We start from the raw sequence: 17,137 nt of genomic DNA, 5'->3' as shown, positions 1-17,137 counted from the left end.
ATTCATACCTGCCGACAACCTCCTCTTGCCAATGCTACCAGAGACTTTATGTGCATACAGGCTGCCAGTAGTTAATTTATAGCAGAGGGATTAACTCCATTAACCAATAAGATAGTGTCCTGTTTTTATCCTGGAAGTGGGGTTCTTATATAGTAGAAGCCAGGTTGACCTTTGCTCCAATACTCTGCACATTACGGTTCATTTGCAGGCTGGTTCATCACCACTAATTGTCCATTAGCAGTTACACAGGACACTTGATCCCCATTTTTTATATTTCTTTTGCCTATCAAAACCATTGTGTTCACCCCATTGTAACTCAGTATATTTTGGGAAGATGTTTTATCTTGGTTTCTTGAAACTATGAAACACAACAAAGGGCGTTCAATAAATTATTTACCTACCCATGAAAAAAAATGAGATAGAGGCAAAAATCTTTTTTTATTTTATTTTAAGGTGGATGGGCACGTTCTATAAAGTCACAGTCTCTCAAAGCAGCAGCAGCGAGTGACATGTGCACTGTCCCAAAGAAGCAGCACACCTCTGGAAAGTTTTTCACGGCATTTTTCCTTTATGACATCCCTTAAGTTGTACAGTTGAGATGCATGACTCTCCAGTAACTGTGTGCTTGTGTTCCATGCAGTGAGCGTACAAAATTCCCTCAGCATCTTAAAAAATGGTGGCCACAACCTTGCCAGCTGAAGGTTGTCTGAAAATTTTGGGCAGAACCTTTGTGCTTGCATTGCATTGCATTGATTCTTGCTTGGTTTCAGGAACCCTTCCATAACGTTCTAAATTCTCACAACACTAAAATCTGAATTGCTTCTGCACAGGGATCAGAAATCTGGGGACCCACCTTGCACTGAATTTAGTCATCCTCAAATGTTCATGGAGGATGATTACAACTGTCATATTCCCTAGAGATTTGGGATACCTTTAAACATCTGTCATTCGGCACAAGGGTTTCCACAGCTTGGCACATTCCTGGAGTGGTCGCTGTCACAGGCCTTCCTGGAAGTGGATCACCTTCGATGGACTCTCTACCCCACTTGAATTGTTTTGACCAGAATTTCACCTGATACTCAGAGGGTACACTGTTGCCATACACAACTAGCATCCTTTCGTGAATGGCCTTTGGCCTATTTCCTTCTTTGGTGAAAAACTTTTTGACTGAACAATGCTCCAATTTCAGAAAATTCATAATTTGATACAAATTGAGATATGTAGAAACACAATGAATCATAATTCACTGAAATATAACTATTGGAAGTACCTTAGTAGATAATTTATTGAACGCCCCTTGCATGAACATTAAAACTATGAACGGCAAGGGTCAAAATGACCTCCACACATCGGAGTTTCTGAACACGTGAGGATTCGTAATATCGATTTCAATGTTTTTAAGGTAGTTAGCAACTTTTAAAAATTAACCAATTATCTAATTTTTTTTAAGAGATTCTTTCATTAGTAGATAGCATATCCAACAGGTTTTATGAAGGGAAGAATATTTCTATGAAAATTAGGCAGATAATGCTAATTTTATATCCATTTTTTTGACAACAAGCTGTAATGTATAACAAGATAATCATATGCAACAGTTGCTGAACTAGCCTAGACTCGCCTTAGTATGAAGGACTGGATGAACATTAACATTAAGAGTGGTGTGTTTTTTTTTTTAGGAGCATTAGCAACTAAGGCCATATTGCTCCGGTGCGGTGGTCATTCCCTGACACATTAAGAGTGTGTAACAAACTGCATATGCTGTAATGAACTTGGGCCTTCAGCAGTGAACTGCACTAGTATAAACCTGTTGAATAAGCTAATTATCTGGTGATATATATGACAATTATATTTAGACATTATCTAGCTGACTTTTTTTGTGATATTTCTAAAACTACAGTTCTTTGTAAGATTTACGATGTGATGAAAACCTCTAAGATATGAACATAAAAAATACATTTATATATATCTTAATATATTTTATATCTATCTAAATATATATATATCTTAACTACAAAGAGAATTTTTTTCTTCTCTACAATTGAAATTTTAAGAAAAATAACTAAATCAGCTGTCATACCTGTGGATATCCTACCCATGACTGCTGGTAAGAGTATGCTGATGTATCTTGAGCTGATGGGACACTAGCTGTCTGGGCAGCAGTAACAGCAAGTGAAGCAGCAACTGCTAAGGAAGATGCAATTGAACCATTGATTTCGGACTTTGCTTTCTTTTCTCTTTCTCTGGATTTATCATCCCTAAAAGGGCACAAAAGAAAAAAGCCCTCAGGTATACTTTCAGTTCACTATTTTTTCAAAAAATTACACTGTATTTTCAGTTAACCTTTCTGCTTGATATACAACAAAAATCAAATCACATAATTTTCTTATAATTTAACATGGATGGTAAAATAAATCCATGTTAAAAGGAAGTATTGCAGCAATAAAAATAATATAAGTGAAGGAGCTCAAAAATGGTTTTATTTATATTCAAAGTAATCATGACCTGATTGAATGCCCTTATTACACCAGAGATTCAGAAAAAGTCAACAAAGACATCCAAAGAGATGTTCAGTTTGGTGGTCAGGTTTTATCCTTTTATACATTTACATCCTCAACATCCTGAAACTGCTCCCCTTTGAGGGTAGTTTTCACCTTGGAAAAAAGGAAGAAGTCTGCTGGTGCCAGATCGGGAAAGTAGGGTGGATGGTTGAGCTATACAACACCACATTTCATCATAAATATCTTCACCACAAGTGTGGAATGAGCAAGGACATTGTCATGCAACAAGAATCAGCTGCTTTTCTCTCGAAATTGCAGCCTAATCCAGGAAACACTTCAATAGTTTTTGAAGCACCCGTTTGCAGAATGCAGCACTGACTCTCCCCCCTTCATGTACAAATTCTTTGTGAATCACATGTTTGTTAAAAAAACATGATCAGCATCATTTTGATACTGTACTTCTGTAAAAAAACTTTTTAAGCCTTGATGATGATTTTTAAGTCCCAGTTGAATAAAAAACAATGTTTGCTCTTTGTTCTGTTGTCCCTCCACAACAAGACACAGGAGAGACATGCATTTCAGCTTAGACTATGTTCTGAAGTGGCAGAAATTTCTGCTGCATTTTATTTTCCCTAGTTTTAAACAAACAAATTTTCCCTAGTTTTAAAACTAGGGAAAATTTGTTTAAAAGTAGGGAAATTTCATCAAATTTCAAATTTGATGAAAATTTGTTTCTAAGTAAATTCACTCATTTTAAAATACCTTGAATTCAATGCATAATTCCAACTGACTGCAAATAAATAGGAAATTAGTGCATTTCTGTGACACGAGTTGCCAAACATTGTTTCATCACAATTGGCTAAGATGCCGTACTTTCAAGGTAATATATATAATTTGCACTCTCTCCAAACTTTTTGAACACCTTGTGCATGTGCGCGCGCACACACGCACACAAGAGCTCTGAGATCATGAAGACATATCCCAAGCTGCGAGAAATAAAATTGTGCAAATGAAAACAGGCCTTATTACAATAATTTCAGTGGATGTCATAAAATGATCTGCATTCCACTGAAAGTGTTAATAATTTAACAAGATCCCACATCATATTATATCCACTAAGACATACAAGTGCATATTTCAGATATCTCTTGTTTGTGTAAATACATACATAAGTTCATCACTTGCTGAAGTGATACAGCGCAATACTTATAAATGGCATTCCTGAAGCTAATATGACTTCAGATGAAAAATGACAACAATTTTGGAGAACTTTAGTGAAAGATGCAAAACAAAAGATATGTAAAGTTAAAATAATCCATACTGAAATATATAGTGCAAGGGCAAGAGGAGACCAAGATACACATGAAAATGATAATGAAAAAATCTTGGGAAGATTTATGCAAAAATATGGAAAGTGTCAAGTGTCAAGGAGGAGGGAAAATGTTTAGGCATTTAGTTAAAAATCTCAGAAAGAGTGAAAAACATGATTGTCGTAATCAAAAATAGGAGAAACAGAACAGGACATTTTAGAATTATAGAGTAAATACTTTGATTTGCTAAATGAAACAGCTGAAGACATCACTGAAGAAATGGAATATTGGTGGTGGGAGAATTTAGATATCAGAAAAGGTCATGGAAAATATAAAGTATGGTAATGAAGCAGGTGCAATGTAAAAATGATGCCCAAAATAGTGAAAACTGGAGGGAAAGTTTCACAGTGTTTGTTTACCAGAGGTCATTTTCTGAAGGACAAGATCCATAAGTGTGTAAAGACAATTCTACCAACATCAAGAACGTCATTTCCATGGGCTGCTTTGACATGTACTGTACATATATAACTTCAAAATTTCATAAATTTACTTTGTAGACAAAAATAACCAAAATTTAGAAAACGTTAGTAATTTGGTGTATCTGAGAACAATCTTTAATGAAGGCTGTTAGAAATAAATTGTTTGTTATTTGGTTTATAGGAACATTGGCAACTAAGGCCATATTGTTCTGGGGATATGCGGTGGTCATTCCCTGACCTTTCCGCATCCTCTGTATTTGGTGGTCATGGGCTCGAACCCCGGTCTAATCAAGAAGCGTGTGCTACGCACTGCTGCTCCTGACCACCTGGCTATGGAGGCACCTTAGAAATTAATAATAGTTCAAGGAAGCTCTAAGCTTTTGCTGTGCCAAACAAAATAAAATAAACTACCTATGTGATTCCCTTTTTAATGTGAGAAGTAAACATGTACTTCTCATGTTTACTTCTCTTGTTTACATGTTTACATGCAGACCACTAATTTTACTAGTATATATATTTCCCTTTTTATATATATAAAAGGGGAAATAAAGATGAATGTGGAAATTAAAGAGGAATTTCCATTACTGTTCCAAGTAAAATCTATACACTTTTAGAGAGTTAAGAGAAGTATTGTTAAATGTGATCTTGGGTAAGAGCAGTCAGGTTTCTGGCTGAAAAACAACTTGCAGGACCAAACTGCACTAAGACAAATTGCAGAAAACTCATAAAGAAACAATTTATATTTAAGATATGTTTATCTTGAAAAGCATATGATGAATTACCCACAGGTTTTCTTTCAATTTCAGAAAATGAGATCAAAAATAACTTTTAAGAGGAATAAAAAAGAGCAAATCTGCAGTAAGAATTGAAGCCACAGTCAAAAATATTTTAAGGTTAAAATCTGGAAAGAGGCAGAACTTAATCTTACTGTCTGTTTTTTTTTTTTTTTTTTTTCCTGTATTAATTTCATAAAGCATTTAATAAAATAAAGTTACTGACAGCATTACAAAAGCTAGGAGAGAAGGAAAATTTACTTTGTAGACAAAAATAACCAAAATTTAGAAAACATTAGTACCGTATTTCCCTACGTATACGACACACCTTTTTTCGAAAAATTTGGGGTCTAAAAACTGGGTGCGTCTTATACAGTGGTTGTAGTTTTTTTTTTAACTTGCATTTCCCGCTTTTTGTCTTTGCGCTCATTGTTTGCACTTGTTACCGATATATTAGGTTACGTTTTGCCACGTTCTGCCCAGAAATGGCTCAGAAAAGATTTTCGTACAGTGCTGAATTCAAGTTAAAAGTGATCCAGTTTGCAAAAGTGAATGGAAATCGTACTGCTGAACGTAAGTTCGGTCCTCCTCCAACTGAGAAAACAATCCGAGACTGGCTACGGGAAGAAGAAACCCTACTGAAAACGCCACAGCAGAAGAAGGCCATTAGAGGCAAGTCAGCAAAATGGCCTAATTTAGAGAGGGAATTGAAGATACAGATTGAGGAGCAAAGGGCAATTGGAATTCCTGTGTCCACAAAGATGGTTCAGCATGAGGCAAGAAGAATTGCTGATGAAAAAGAAGTTATTGATTTCAAAGGAGGACACAATTGGTGCTTCAGGTTCATGAAACGGAATGGACTAAGCATGCGTACACGCACCAGATTGCCCAAAAGATGCCTGAAAGCTATGAGCAGAAGGTCCTTGAATTTCATCGTTTTGTCATTCAATGTCAGAAGGCATCAGTTTGAGTTGGCACAGATTGCAAATATGGACAAAGTCCCCCTTCAATTTGATGTCCCAAGTAACAGAACTGTTGATAAGAAGGGGTGAAAACTGTAACTGTGAAGACAAGTGGCCATGAAAAGAGCATTATAGAGTTGTTCTAGCTTGCTGTGCCAACAGAACCAAGCTGCCTCCTATGCCGATTTTCAAACGCAAAACAATGCCAAAAGAAGACATTCCTCAAGGAGTGATTGTCCACGTTCATGACAAGGGTTGGATGGATCAGGATGGGATGAAGATCTGGTTTGAGAAAGTTTGGAGCGCGAGACCAGGTGGGCTCTTACGCAAACCTGCCCTATTGGTGCTTGATCAATTCAGGGCACACATAACAAAAAAGATTGCTGTAGAGCAAAAAACAAAACTTGCCATCCTTGACATCCCAGCTCCAACCACTTGATGTCAGCATTAACAAACCCTTCAACGCTGACATGAGAGACGAATGGAACCAATGGAAGTCTTCTGGGGACAATTTGACACCAGCAGGAAGAATGAAGAAACCAACTACAGAAGTTTGTACCTGGGTGAAAAGATCCTGGGATAATATCAAGATTGAGATTGTTGTCAAGTCATTTAAGAAGTGTGGCATTTCAAATGCCATAGATGGAACTGAGGACGAGGCTATATATGAAGACAGTGATTCATCATCAGACACAGATGAGGACAAGCTAATGGATGGGAGTTTTGACAGTGATGAGTTGTATGAATTTTATGATGAATAAAACTTGAGTTCAATAACTTTATGAAATACATTTTTTTTCAAATTTCGGGCCCCAAAATTAAGGTGCGTCTTATACATGGGGAAATACGGTAATTTGGTGTATCTGAGAACAGTCTTTAATGAAGAAGTAGATCTAGAAATAATAGTGCAAGGAAGCTCTAAGCTTTTGCTGCACCAAACAAAACAAAATAACTACCTATGTGATTCCCTTTTCAATCCAGCAGACCACTAAATTTTCTCCAACTATGAGCATAAACTAACCATAGAGGTAAATTATTCCAGTAATAAACTGGCTGGCTGAAAGAAAACTTTTTGTAATCCAATTTAAATCTCTTTCCCATTTAACTGGAATTTATGACTCACAGTTCCAGATTCGTTTATAATGAAAAATTTTGCCTTCACTTGTTTTACTGTCCCCTGTCAGAGCTTCATATCCCCTCTACATTGTCCCGATACCAAGCACCTATAGCCCACATATTCAGAGGTGCCCTTTTGCAAAGTAACAGGCTCGAAGCAGCAGGAGTACTGTGACTAATGGGGGGTGAGAACTGAAGGGTGTGATTCTCCTACCTTTAAGAGATGAGTTTTAGAAAAATGTCACAAAGGTGTTCAAAATTGGGTCTTATAACCTGACATATGATAACGATGAAAGTGTAGTGCATTTTAGCGATTTGAATTGGTAACTAATACAATTTGCACTATAAAAACGACCTTTCAGAGAGTTATATAGTGAAAATTTCAACCTCCAAGGTTGTGGAACGAATTACCAAAAAACAATGTGTTATTGAGTTCACATTACGATATTTTCACGATACAGTGGTAACGGATTAATATCGTAAAGCGGGGTACACTGTGTTGTATAGCTATGCACGTGGTTTGAAATGCTGTATTTATGAATGTTTAATTCATTTTTTTGCAATTAATGTTCATATTTTCGATTTTGTTATTACTTGATACTTTGAAAGGAAAAAAAAAAAAACTCGTAAACCCGGAAACTCGTAAAGCGAGAACTGCCTGTATACTCTTGATCTGATTATCAGCAGTGATTATTCATTCATTAAGAATCTGCAGATAAAGGAATCACTTGGTGGTATTGATCACAGTGTACTGATGTGAGATTTACTTAGAGATGTAACTGCCATCAGGTGTGAAAGGAAGGGTTTTTGCTTTTGTGGAGGTGACTACGGTGGTCTCAGATAGTTTTTAAATTCTATACAGTGGGACCAACTGATGATGTTACCAACAGAAAATTCTAAATAGGAAGCATTGAAGGAGCTAATCTAGGAAGCTACTAGGCTTTTCATACCAACTATGAAATACTGTTCAAGATTTAGGCCTAAATGGTTGTCAGTTGAACTATTGAGAATCGTGGCAGAGAAGAAAAATGCATGCGATGCATATAAATTATCAGGTGACACAGGCCTATGGTAAGTATAAGCTAGTCTGTAATTAAGTCACAAAGGAGGTTAGTAAAGTGAAGGCTGATTGCAAGAAATCTTTTGGAAAGGATGCAAAGAAAAACAGCAAAGAATTCTTTACTTATGGATATTCTAGAAGGAATTTCAAGTGGACCAACCTGATGAATCAGGTTGGTCCACTTGATATTGATGGTTTGATTGTTGATGATCCTGCTGAGGTAGCCAACAAACTGAATGAGTATTTTGCATCTACATTCACACATTGAGGAATTCTGTAGGGAAGTGGAGGCCAGAAGCTTATCAAACTCTAATAGGGAGCTATATGATTTCGTAATAACTGAGAGCAAAGTGCAAGAGAAATTTTTGAAGTTAAACATAAAAAAGGCACTTGGGGTGAATGTGATTTTTTTTTTTTTTAATGTGAACCCCAAACACGAGAGGTATTAGAACCTATAGTACTTAGTACCGTGCTTGGGTTGGAGGTTGAGAAGACGAAAGAAGATATTTGTTGACATTGGACTTGAACTTCTGTAGATTGTAATTTTCAGGAAATACATATGGAGGAAGGTTGTTCCAGAAAACGGCAGTTGAATGAATAAATGAGGAAGATGAAAAGTTGGTTCTGTCGGTTTGAAGTTGGACAGTAAATGGTTGGTGGCGGTACGTGTTCAGACTGTTTTGAAAGAGAGAGTGGGAATTATAGAAGCCAATTCAGAAGAACAGTGCCCATGGAAGTATCTGTAGAAGAGGCATGCAGCAGAAACAGTACGTCTATGAGAAAGCGAGTGGAGAGACTCTGTTAGAAATGAATAATTAATTAACCTAACTGCCATCTTCTGAATGGAATCAAGAAGCCTGAGAGAGGTTTTGGGAGCACCACCCCAGATGTGGGAACAATATTCCATGGCAGGGTGTATTTGCGATTTATACAGAGTGAGCAGCTGTTTGGAAGAAAAGTAACGCCGAGAGCGAAAGAGAAAACCAAGTTTTTTTAGATGCAGAGGAAGCAATATTTGTAATGTGCTTGTGCCAAGAGAGATTAGAAGTCAGGGTAATCCCCAAAAGAGATATACCATTTTGCCTAGAAATCGGAGTGTCACTAAAGATAACCACAGGAGCAGAATGTGATCTATCCAGTTACATTAAAGGAGGCAGCAAAGGAAGTAAGCAAACCCTTAGCCATAATTATGACAGCATCCTTGGACTCGGGGAGGCTCCTGCGCACTGGAAATGTGCAAATACAATCCCAATTCACAAAGGTGGGGATCAGGGAGACGTCGGTAATTACAGACCTGTTTGTTTAACTTCTGTTTTGGGAAAATAATGGAGTCACTGGTAAAAGAAGCACTGCAGGATCATCTAAGAAAAGACTGCAGTTATAGTTCAGACACAGGATGGGTTTGTTAAGGGGAAGTCTTGTCTAACCAATTTGATTGGATACTATGATGTGGTCAGAAAGGAACTAATGCTAAAAAATAATTTTAATATCATATATATGGATTTCAGGAAGGCTACTGAAATCCAAGGGAAAGTTGCTACAATGGATAAAGGGATGGTTGAGTGGGAGGCAACAGAGAGTGGTAATCAATGGACACTGCTTGTCGTGGACAAATGTTATTAGTGTAGTTCCCCAGGGTTCAGTGTTGGGCCCATTGTTGTTTTCTTTATTTATCAGTGATATAAATGAAGGTATATAGGGCTTAATGTCAAAGTTTGCAGCCAATATGAAGGTTGGCAGGTTTTTTTTTTTAATGACAGTATGTTGCTGCAACAGGATCTAGAAAAGTTGCCCAGATGGGCTGAGAGGTGGCAACTGAAGTTTAACTTGCCAAATGCAAAGTACTGCATATGGGTAGCAGTAACCCCAGAGTGACATACCAACTGTGCGGTACAACACTCAGGATAATGGAGAATGAAAAAGATCTGGGGGTAATTGTGCAATCTGATATGAAATTTTCTGATCAGGTCAGGCAGGCTGCCAGAGCATATGGGGTCTTGTCAATGATATACAAGAATTTTGTTAGCAGGGATAATAAGGAGGTGATTATTCCTTTGTATAAAACAATGGTCAGGCCACACCTTAAGTAATGCATACAGGTCTGGAGGCCACATTTTAGGAAGGATGTAGAGCTTCTGAAACGAGTACAGAGAAGAGACAGAGTACAGAGAAGGGAAATGAGATTGGTGAGAAGAATAAATGGTTGCTCTTACCAAGAAAAGCTTTTAAGTTCTGCAAATTGCAGCGTCTGGAGACTAGGCACCTCCTAGGTGATCTGATTGTGTTGTATAAGGCTTGAATGGTTTGAGCAAGATCAGTGCTGGTGTGATTCTTCCTCTTGCTCAAATTACACACCTGAGGAGGCATAAACTCAAATTGGGAAAAGACAGTTGAAAAGACAGAAAAGAAAGTAGAATAGATGTGCAAAAATTTGCCTTTAGTCAGCAGGTTGTCGATTGCTGGAACAAACTTCCATCTGTCGTTGTGGAAGTTGATGGCTTAAACAAATTCAAGGAAGAACTGCACAAACTTTTAGAGCGAATGGTTGTGTGAAACAGGGAATTTTTTTGCTGATGCTGTATAAGCTTGCTTTCTTGCATCATATGCCTCTACTATTGCTAATGCTAAATAATTTTAAAAGTAATTTAGGGCACTGTGTATCATACCTGTTGTAACTACAGCAGGCATGACACAGTTTCAGTAAAAAGTTTTATACGTGACATCAGTCTTTCATATTTTGAGGTAAGAGAAATGTGATAATGATTTAGTACTTCTCGTTTATTTTTTTTAAAGAACTAATTTTTCAAAGTCCTGATTTTTGATCCCCTTATTTAAAAGATTTATAAACTTTAAACTGCTTTATAAACAATTAATTTCATCATCGGAATCTTCTTTAATAACTTCAAGCAGTGATATACAGATAAACTATAAAATATTTAAGGGCAAAGGCCTAATGCTACAAGGTAGAATGACTAACACGTAGGTTAGTGCAAAAGCATCATTTTAACGTAGCCATCTACCAAAGTAGTTAAATTAATTAATTAAATTGGCATCATTTTGGTTATATCTCATATTGTGAATGCCTTCACAATGAGTTGTGAAGGCATTCACACAATATGAGATATAACAATATGAAGGCATTCACATGGCAACTCATGAAGGCATTCACAATATAAGATATAACCAAAATGATGCCAATTTAATTAATTAATTTAACTACTTTGATAGATGGCTACGTTAAAATGATGCTTTTGCACTAACCTACGTGTTAGTATACAGATAAACATAAAACAATACCCTAGTCCTATTCTTCCACCTATCCTTTTTGCAGAACATATTTCCTGTTTCCCTGACAACAGCTATCTCATGTGGGACCAACACATATTTTCCTGGGGGTTACCACTCTGTTGCCTTGATGCTCAAGTGTGAGCTCTGGCATTGGGTTGGGCAGCTGAGAACTTTGATGAGCTTCCCAATTTAATACTTTCAATGGCATCCACCCTACTGTTAAAGCTCTTATAAAGGTCCATCACAATGCTGAGTTGGTACCTCATTTCTTTACCCCCCCTTGGCTGTATTATGCCTGTTCCATAAGGGTGTGCAAACATTGTACAAACAGCATATTTCTTCAGGCTTCCTGCTTAAACTTGTTACTCCGCACAAATCATGTTAGTTGCAATTTGTGCATTCTTTTAAAAAAATGGTTATGCATGCAGTTGAAATTCATAAAGAAAATAAAAGATTATCTTGGAAACAAAAAAAAACAACACACACACACACACACACACACACACACACACACACACACACACACACACACACACACCCTTCTCATCTCAACCATCCAATTGCTCCAAATGTTTGTCTAGTTCTGCCTTAATCTATTTAGGCTATCAACTTCTACAATGACAGATGGAAGTTTATTCCAGCAAGCAACCAGCCGCTGGCTAAAGGCAAACTTCTGCACAACTATCCTACAACTGTCTTTCCTCAATTTGAATTTATGCCTTCTCAGGCGATTATTCTGAGAAAGAGAAAGAATTCCGTCAGCATTGAGCATGCTCAAACCATTCAAGGCTTTATACACAAATTTGTAAGTCATAAATAATTTCTTTATTATTATAATTTACTTTGTTTTACAGGCTACGTTTTAATTTCTTTGGATAAATCAATCATTGTTTAAACTAATTAGCAAACTAATTTCATTGTTGAGAACGTTTGTTTGTTTGTTATTTGGTTTTTAGGAGCATTGGCAACTAAGGCCATATTGCTCCGGGAATATGCAGTGGTCATTCCCTGACCTTTCCACATCCTCCTGTTGAGAACGTAACTCCTATTTTTAACATTATGTCTATGGGATTCAATTCCTATTTTACAAGCGCACGCTAGGAACGAATTAACTCGTAAAGTCGAGAACTACCTGTACTCACTCTGGTTGCTTCTCGAATATGCTGCTATAGAAAACAGTCATTGAATAAATCCAACCCACAAGTTCCAGTCAATATCTGGAAAGTTAAAATCCTCCATTATAACACAATCTAATTTACTGGCCCATTCTATTTCTCTGTACAATTGTTCATTGTACTCATTAGAGTCATTAGGCCTATAACACACTCCTACTCTCATTTTTGCTTTCCTAGTGCTTATGTCACACAAGACTGACTCAACATTGCTTGAGTCAGTCTTGAAACAGCATAACCCCTCCTCCCTTCCTATCCTGTCGGTCCTTTCTATACACACAGTACTCTTCAAATTCTAATTCTACATTCCTTATATCTGTGCGACACACTTCCATCAAATTTATTTACTATACTTTTAGCATAGTAAGTATACATGCACCTGTTCTTACTCTTAGTTACCTTAACATAGCCCATGTATTTACATATTCTATGATAACTCCCAGCAGTCCTTGAAATCCACAGAACCCTTCTTTCCAGGCTGCTGCTCATTCCATCAGTAGTGCAAGAATCACTTTTACTTCTGCTTGCAGCTACTGTTAATCTTAAGAGATATTGTTTCATGTTTAGACCTAAATAGATAGTAATAGAGACATAATTAGTCTGAATCTCCCAAAGCTAGCAGTTTTCTGACCCACCTAACACTGCCTCGATAGCATCAGCAAATATTCTTGCACCCTTTCTATTTAAGTGTATCCCATCCCCGTAAAAACAGGTCTCTCCTGTTAACAAGCACAGACCACGCTGAATAAAATTCTACCCCACGAGCCTTGCACAATCTCTCCATGCCAAATCGATTAACAAAGCTCTCATCATATACTCCCGCGTATCGCTGGGTAGAATTGCAGACACTTTCATATTTAACCCTAACTTGTGACTTTTTTCAATATTTATCTGTACAACAATACCATATTTTGTGCCCTTAAAAGATGATATTTGCCCTACAACGTTATCAACTTTTGCCCCTGGCAGACATCCTGGTCCTATTCCACCTATCCCCTTTGCACAATATATTTCCTGTTTCCCTGATAACTGAGTCACCCACAATAACTAGCTCCTGTGGGGCCAGTACATTCTGCCTTGAAGATTGCCGCTGTGTTGCTTGATGCACAAGAGTGAACCCTGGCACTGAGTTGGGCAGCTGAGAGCTTGATGGAGCCCCTGTTTCAATTCCTTCGAGGGCATCTACCGCTCTCTTCAAACTCTTATAGACACCCATTAGAACGCCAAGTTGCACCTAATATCTTCACACTCCCTGCATACACAAAGACATCCTCCTTGCATAGATCATGTTTTGTTCCAGAAAGATCCACATATATTTCACAAGTTGCACATTTTTTAGACTGTGATGCATTGGAGAATTGCCCCCCTTTGGTTCTCCCCCAAGCCACAACACTCTCGCTACTTTTGTCCCGTTGCTTTTCCTGCTTTAGTCCATGGCATGATTTCAATTTAAATACAATATAACTGATTAACAATGAAAATGAAAAAAAATGTGATTAATTGACAATAGTAACTAAGCTAACAGATTCCTAAATGAAGTTATATTACACTATGTAGTTTTATGCTATACCTTACACCAGTGCTTCCCAACCTTTTTCACACCAGGACACATTTGAAAATTATAATTTTTGTACGGCACACAAATAAACTGGGGCAAATTTTGGGGTGTCTATAAGGACTTTGTGAAAAAATTTATTACATTTGCATTATAATAAAAAAAGTAAAATATACATAATATGGAAGATATTAAATATTTAATATTAAATTCATACAAAACTTCAAAATAAAATCTTTTCAAATTTTTTAAATGAAATGAAATGGCTATACGTAACTCCTGAACAAGAACTTTTAATGATGATCTCTTTGAATTCTTGATAGTCACCATCGACAAGAAACTTTGTTCATACAAATCGGTGGTAGCAAATGGAAGAAGGGTGTCGACTGTTTTTTTCCCCGATTAAAGGAAATTTCTCGCAATTAACTAAAATTCAGATAACTGGATTTCTTTAAATTGTACTTGAAGGGTGCGATCATTTCTTAAATCGAACAGCTTTTCTTTTTCTTTCATTGATAAATGTAATGCTGGAATTTCTAGGGATAATGCAAATGGATTCCGAATCCAATCAAATTTTTTTTACATCAAGTATTTCAAAATAGTGATGAAGTTTTCCCTCAAGCAAACACAAATGTTACTCTTCTAATCCCAATAATTCTTCTTTAGGATTTAAATTATTAACACCAATTAAATATCATTAGTGATCCATTTTTAACCTCATTTTTCAAGTTGAATTTTTTCTTTGAATCCATAAACCTTGTTTGTATATGTCAGTATGTTTTCGATTTAGCTCATTCAGATGCCAAAAAAAAAAAAAAACACAAAAAAAAAAAAAAAAAACAGTTAGGTAAGCTAGTTTTTGGAACTAATAACTATCCTTCATTAAATCTGCAAAGTAAGAATTATTCACAAAAAAAATTTAATTGTTCTCTTAGCTCAAACCCTTGATAAAAAAAACTCTTCCTTTGGACACCCAACGTACTTCAGTGTGATATACAGGGGGTCCCCGGTATCTGAGTGTTCATTATCTGAGTCCCCGCAATTATGAGGATTTGAAAATTAAAGAATTAAAGCTTTTTCCCTTGAGAAATTGACCAAGCACTTTTTTTTTTTTTTTTTTTTGTGAGAACGATCTTCCTCATGATTGTGCAACAAATGTTAAGCACAAAGTTAAAGACATAACTAAATGCTACAACAATTTTATCTGAAAAAATACAAAAAAAAAAAAAAAAAAAAAAAAAACACACACACACACAAACAACTCTGGATTCATTCTTTATTTGTAAAACTGAAAAATAGCGTACTTCAATAAACTTTACTTAACCTTACATTATGTATCATATGATAATAAAAAATGTCTAATAAAATAATTTTCTCATTTTTCAGTTCCTTCGTCCATTTTTTTATTATGTAAAAGTACATAATACACATTACTATATAATATCTGTTTAGATACACTATATCTACTCATCATTCACAATGAGTTGCCCATGTATTGCACTACTTTGAATAAGTAACACTTCACTTGCAATACCAGGATACCTGCCCACCCTCTGATGAAAAGCCAACTAGCATTAAACAGTGCCGTCTGGGTGGTAGCACTCACCGAGAATAAGTAACAATAGTCTTCTCTATTAGTGATGTATTACTTATTCGAGGTAGTGCAATACATGGGCAACTCGTTGTGAAGGATGAGCACAATATGAAATACAGATGAAATGATGCTTTTCACACTACTATCATAGTTTTTCTTTAAGAGTTGCCTATGGTGTATCTACACCGATATTATATAGATATAGAATTTTAAACTCTTAAAATATTATGCCAAGTTGCATTTAGTTTCATTTAAATAATAAACATTATGAAAATTGGTCCCAGTTTTAAGTGGAATTTTCTGGAACCAATTATCCACGGATAACGAGGATCCCTGTAGCAGAGTAGTATTCCAATTCCATTTCTTCGCACAAAGCTGAAAAGAGACATGACTTGAACGGATTGGATTTCATTAAATTCACCATCTTGATAAAATCATGTAAAGTGGAATTCAGATCCACAGCAAACGTTTAGATATGAGAGCTTCTCTGTGAATAAAACAATGCATTACCTGAATTTACGGGTTTTCAGAACGAACTCTTGATGTAAAACCTTTAAATCTTCTGGCCATTGCAGTTGCACCATCAGTGCACAAGCTTAAGCAAAGCAATCTTTTCATATCTTATTTGTCTCAAAGTATTCATTTACCACTTTGAATATTTCATCCCCGGTAATGTGATTTGGCAGTTCTTTGAAGAACAAACAATGTTCTTTCAAGAATTTCTCTTCAATGATTCTAACTAGTGCTATTAATTGGAAATTCATCAATTTGCAATTAAAATTTAGATTCCATAATTCTCTGAGTTAATTTTGTTTCTATGTCATCTGATATGTGGGCGCCTTCATAGCCAGGTGGGCAGGAGCAGTAGTGCGTAGCACACGCGTCTTGATTAGACCGGGGTTCGAGCCCGTGCTCACCAAATACGGAGGATGCAGAAAAGTCAGGGAATGACCACCACATATCCCCGGAGCAATATGGCCTTAGTTGCTAATGCTCCTAAAAAAAAAAACAACAACATCTGATATGTCTTCAATGCATCTACTAATGGTATTATTCAAAAGTGGCACTTTTTCAATCTTCTTTGCTTCTTTTGCCCCAAGCATAGTGTTAACAATTTCAATGCAGGCTGGTAAAATAAGCGATTCTGCAATTGTAAGAGGCATTTTGGATTTGGCTACCAATTGGGTGACCTTATAACTAACCTCTTGAGCTCTATTTGATACTGTTGTAATTGAATTCATAAAAGAACTTTGCTTCCTATTTTGCATTTAAAGACACTTAAAAAAAAAATTCAATCTGTTTCTGCACATGATGGATGTTTTGTGGTATG

At 36.4% G+C, this 17,137-nt stretch overlaps 1 protein-coding gene across 3 annotated transcripts in view; it reads right to left on the bottom strand.

The window, feature by feature from the left end:
- The window catches only part of Prp39 (pre-mRNA processing factor 39), a 201,037-nt gene that overhangs the window by 17,820 nt on the left and 166,080 nt on the right, over positions 1-17,137 (bottom strand). For all 3 annotated transcript variants that reach the window (XM_090374021.1, XM_090374024.1, XM_090374022.1), the window contains one exon: positions 2,078-2,255. In XM_090374021.1, coding sequence (XP_090230147.1) covers positions 2,078-2,255 — 178 coding nt within the window. The remainder of the gene's footprint in view (positions 1-2,077; positions 2,256-17,137) is intronic.

The sequence above is a fragment of the Mastigoproctus giganteus genome, chromosome 5, assembly GCF_048544385.1.
Source record: "Mastigoproctus giganteus isolate SK-2022 chromosome 5, ASM4854438v1, whole genome shotgun sequence".
NCBI classification, from domain to species: Eukaryota; Metazoa; Arthropoda; class Arachnida; order Uropygi; family Thelyphonidae; genus Mastigoproctus; species Mastigoproctus giganteus.
The sequence above is the reverse complement of the archived record's forward strand: the minus strand, read 5'-3'. Positions and strand labels throughout refer to the sequence as shown.